Here is a 5,000-nt window from a genome sequence, read left to right as displayed (position 1 = left end):
TTTATTTTTAGGATACTTCGCCCACATTGTACGACGTGAACGAGATGGAATAATCGCGAAAGACTTTTACTGGAGCAAAGTTCTATTTTGAGGTGACGTTTTCGTCGACGTCGACGTCGCCGTCGTAGATCTTAAGCTTTCTATTAGGGAGCTTAAGCAACGACAACGGCGACGGCAACGAGAACTTCATCTCAAAATATAAATTTGCGTTATTTTAATCGCTTCGTGACTATGTCAACGTTTTTTATATGACAAGGGTGTGGTAATTCCTCAAAGATGACACCAGTCGGAACGGCACTCCATTTTAGGAGAGAAAATGAAAATTTATCCTCAAGTGCTGACGTTCTTCATAAAACCAAAAACTTGGCTATTTCACGTTGTTGTTTTGCTGACGACGGCAACGATGGACAAAAGTGAAAAACGCACGTGCAGGGCGTGCAAAGCTATTGTTTTTACCCACTAAATATGCAAATTCGTGACGTTCTGGCTGCCGTCGCCGTTGTCGTTGCTTAAGCTCCCTATTATTACAAAGACGGGAAACAGTATTCATATGTTCGGACAATGTTGTCGCAGCCGTCTTCGTCGTCCTTGCTTAATTTAAGCTCCCTTAAGCCTGGTTTTCACTAGCGACGCAAGGAAAAGCGCCAGCGTAAGAACGCTTCTTTCAACGTGAAAACGGGCCTGATGAAAGCATAAGCACAATCGCATGCGCAAGGATCCAAAATTATTCTCATCCTTGTGCTAGCGCTTATGCTTGCATTCGCTTGTGTTGTGTGAAAACGAAACACAGCATCAGCGCAAGGAAATTTGCCACGTCTGGCCATAGTTACAGTGTAATGCATGGAGATGGTTATGAAGGGGAAGGGTGTGGCTAAATCGCGTGGGTGGGTCGTGGGTAGGTGGGTCGTGAGTCGTGTTTGTTTGAAGATAAAAAAAGATATATATTAGCTCCCTCAGTGCTCGGTCCAAATTTGTCTTAGGTCTTAGGTCTTGTCTGTTTCGAGAATTTCCAGTCGTTGATAAAAAAAAAGGTTTAGGGACCCACGACCCATGACCCACGACCCACCCACCCACGCCGATTAGACACTCTCTGTCATGAAACTCGACAAGTCTTTTTTTTATGTTTTTGTCTGTATTTTTGGCATTGACGGTGCACAAAAGACGCGTTTTTCCAGACGATAACCAATCAAATCTTTCGATTAAATTATGCGCAACTAATTTGCCAACTCGTGCGAAGCCAAAAAAAAAAGATTGTACATTGTCACGGTCAATTCAACATCGATTTGGGACTACATTGTTCTCGCTTTTAAAGGTTTTTACTTTTCATAACCAGTCCCTCGATTAACTTTGGTGTGGCCAATAACCCATTTCTGAGTTGCCATTTTGTTCAAATGCTCAGACGCGGGGAATCTGGAACGAGTGCTTAATTGGCTAGACGCAACAAATTTCCTTGTGCTTATGCTGTGTTTCGTTTTCACACGACTCAAGTGTAAGCGCAAGCACAAGGAAAAGGAAAAATTTTAGATCCTTGTGATTCTGCTTTCGTCAAGGAGCGAGGATGCCACAGTCGGTTAGTGCTCGGCCTTGGTGCAAGAGGTCCTGAGTTCGATTCCCTGATCTCGCATCCTTGTTTCGACTTCTTTCCTTTCCGTGTAGCGAAGTAGCTTTAAATACCCGTAAAACGGAGCACTGATGGAGAGGGGGGAGTAAAATGAGCACACCGTCGATCTCAGGTTTGTTAGTTGAATTACTGTTACGAGTTATCGACTTTAAATATGGTTTCTTTACTTTACTTTAACCCCGTTTTCACGGTGAAATAAGCACTTGTGCTTGCGTCGCTAGTGAAACCAGGCTTTATGGGACACAGAACAAACTCGGAATTGCCAAACTAGCCCCCAAATGGCTTGATAACCCAGTGGTTGAGCAGAGCGCAGCGCAACTGCACGGCTATTGGCTCGAGTCCCGCCGTTCAAGTCTACACTTTTTCAGGCTCCTTTACAGGAGCTTTCATGCCTACGAAGAAACTGCCTCTCTTTTTTCCCTCTTCCCACCTCTCCCAGTGACTTGTCCACATCCTTGGCAAGACTGTTTTTTTCCTCGATCTACGCCCTGTCTGGTATATCGTCCTGTAAATTATATAAACGAGTAAGACCCGTGTCAATTGAAAGTGCGACTATAATTCAGCGTACAATTTTACAAATATATTTACCTTCACAGCTTTGCTTCAGATACACCGTCAGGATTCCACCGGTCTATTTACAGTTGTCTTCTCGCTTTACAAGAAGAAGAATGGCAACTCTTCCAGTGCATATTGGACAACGCAAAGTAATATTCTATCTATCGCGGACGAAAAGTATTTAGATTCCACGTCCTCATTCAATAGACCAATTCGGCTAACTCATTGTTGTACCCAATTCAAATCTCTAGGGGTTAAGATGCTTTGTGTATTGCATTTGCACGATAATGTAGCATTCACATTTAAATGATATGGTAATACTTGGAACAAAACGTTTTATTCCCAAAAGATTTGAATTGGGTACAACACTGAGTTAGCCGAATTGGTCTATGGGCCTTATTCGCACGGCGGCCATATTGGCCATGGACAATACATTTCGTACCCCGAGCCTCGAGTTGAAATGTTTGGGAACGAGTTTCGGTGCGCAAAAACAAAGGTTTTCAATCCCTTAGGACTCAACATGGCCGCCGTGTAATTAAGGCCTATAGTAAAGCCTGGTGTTTGTTGTTGTTGTTTGTGCTTGCGCTTGTGCTTGCGTGAACCCTGTTTTCGAGGGCGAACTAAGCGCTTTTATGCTTGTGTTTAGGCTTAAAGTGGTACTATGATCAAAAAATCATTTCCATTTTTTCTTCTGATTTTGAAAGCGTGTTCGCTTAACACCTAACTGGAAAAATTTTGAGCTTTGAGTTTTATTCAAAGGCTGTTTATTTTGAGTGTAAGTTTTGGATTTCATGGTCCGCCATTACTCACGTTCAAAACTGGCCGATTGGACCTCAGAGGGTTGGATCTAGAGAAAATGACGTCATTTACTCACTAGCTTAAAATTTCAGCGTGTAAACGCAATTTATTATATACGCAAAACACGGGTTGAAAAGTCTGAAAGCCCGAAACTCCCGTGCTGCATATTAATTAGGCCGCGTACACACGCATTGCATTCTTAAACTAGTGAGTGTTTGACGTCATTTTCTCCCCGACTCAGCTCTCTCAAGATTTTGAAGTTAGTAATGGCGGACCAATAAATAAGAAAATTCCAGCTAAAATAAACAGGTGTCTTTTTAAAATCAGAACTTAAAACTTGGGTGAGTTTGTGTTTAGTTAACATAGTTTTGAAATCCAAAGGAAAAACAAAATTTTTTTTTGGTCGTAGTACCACTTTAAGGAACAAAACCAGTCGATTGAATCCTTTCACCTACCCATATTGCCGTTCCTTTTGGGAGTTCTTTGGATGAAAACAATGGATCTTCGTTTCAGTGAAGCATGGCACAACCACAAGAGTAATTAACTTGTATTGTGTTCATGAAAAGATCCCCCTAAAACGTTTGGCGTTATGGGTTAGTAAAAATTGTCAAAACCGAAAAGTTATGCACGTGGTAAATCTTAAAAGTTTTTTTAAACGGAAAACTCCATTATCACAAAACCTGTTAAATGACCTCTTAAGCTCTATTTGTTGCACGGGCATAGCTCTTTTTAATAGCGTGCCATGTTTTGTGTGTTGAATTATCACAGAAAGGTCAATAGACCATATTCGTATTATTAGTATCGGACTGAAACTATCTTGCAATGGAAGCTAATACCGGGTAATATATTAAAAAGTATTTGCATTTGTAAATATTCCCCCTGCATTAGCCTCCATTGCACGCTAGTTCCAGTCCAGTAATGAGAATAGTAATATGGCCTATTACCTATGAATTAAACGATCGCACATCTCAAGTTAAACAACTGATTTATTAATGATCTTAACAGAGTTACTCTAGATCCTTAATGAAGGACCTCACCTTCGGAATTTATTTTCGTTGACAACGGGCGAAAGGTCGACTGAAGAATCGGAGACTTACGCAGGATTCGAACCGACGACCTCCGTAACACCCGTCGGATGTCACGGAGGTCGTAGGTTGAAATCCCGTAGGACTCAGATTTTTTAGTTTTCCTTTCTTTCGCCCGTTTCCTAGCGACTACGTAGCTCATCGTATTTTTCACGGGTGCATTTTACCGTTCATCATCATTAGTTTACTCCAAGACGTTCTAAACTTCCTTATTTTTGGGTTAAAAAAGATTGCAGGTAATGGGTGACGTGGCACATGTGAGCTTGGAAAGTGTGCGGAGTGTTTATCCCTCTCTGACGAGACTGCAGTGTTTAGTGGAGCTAGAGAGTTTCGGCAACTCTATAAACAGGTAAGTTGGTTGATTGGTTGCTGATCTGAAGAAAAAAAAAGAAAGTGAAAGAAACTGTATAGACGGCAGAGCGTGCGTTTTTTTGGTCTAGAAGCGCATGTAAAATGCCGCTTTTTTTAATTGTTCGTGATATGCCTGCCATGAAGTGTAGCTGGTAGAATTTAGCCGAGTGGATGAGGGGCGGTATTGATCAGTGGGGTAACAAAATGTTTCTTTCCCTTCCCATCTCCAATCTCGTTGGTCTCGACGATGATTCTTTACTTCCTCAGCAAATCACACATGCGCAGCTGCCTACCAGTATCTATATGCGGTGGTATTTAAGGTGATTCCTCAGAAAAACAAGTTGTCAAACGATTTTCTTGAAACGTTCCCTGAATGTTCCCTACTAATGCCTGTTTTGATAACTACAATAAAAAAGATAAGTCACCGTGCTTGCTTAAGAGATAAAATGGGCCAATCTTACCCCATTGATGCCTGTACTGATACTAATCACGTGCGTTATTTCATCGGCTCAGGGTACATTTTGCGGTGGCTAAACGAGAGGGCTTTTAAAGTAACACTTGGAAAAACACCAGATAGGTGGAAAGTCTTC

General features: G+C 41.7%; 1 protein-coding gene across 2 annotated transcripts in view; it reads left to right on the top strand.

Annotated features, from left to right (window-relative positions):
- Window positions 1–5,000, top strand: part of LOC137996668 (serine-protein kinase ATM-like) — a 194,784-nt gene that overhangs the window by 161,756 nt on the left and 28,028 nt on the right. For both annotated transcript variants that reach the window (XM_068842189.1, XM_068842188.1), the window contains exons 48-49: window positions 2,218–2,325; window positions 4,289–4,408. In XM_068842189.1, coding sequence (XP_068698290.1) covers window positions 2,218–2,325; window positions 4,289–4,408 — 228 coding nt within the window. The remainder of the gene's footprint in view (window positions 1–2,217; window positions 2,326–4,288; window positions 4,409–5,000) is intronic.

The sequence above is a fragment of the Montipora foliosa genome, chromosome 3 (genome assembly GCF_036669935.1).
Source record: "Montipora foliosa isolate CH-2021 chromosome 3, ASM3666993v2, whole genome shotgun sequence".
Taxonomy (NCBI): domain Eukaryota; kingdom Metazoa; phylum Cnidaria; class Anthozoa; order Scleractinia; family Acroporidae; genus Montipora; species Montipora foliosa.
This window is presented reverse-complemented; position numbering and strand designations above follow the sequence as displayed.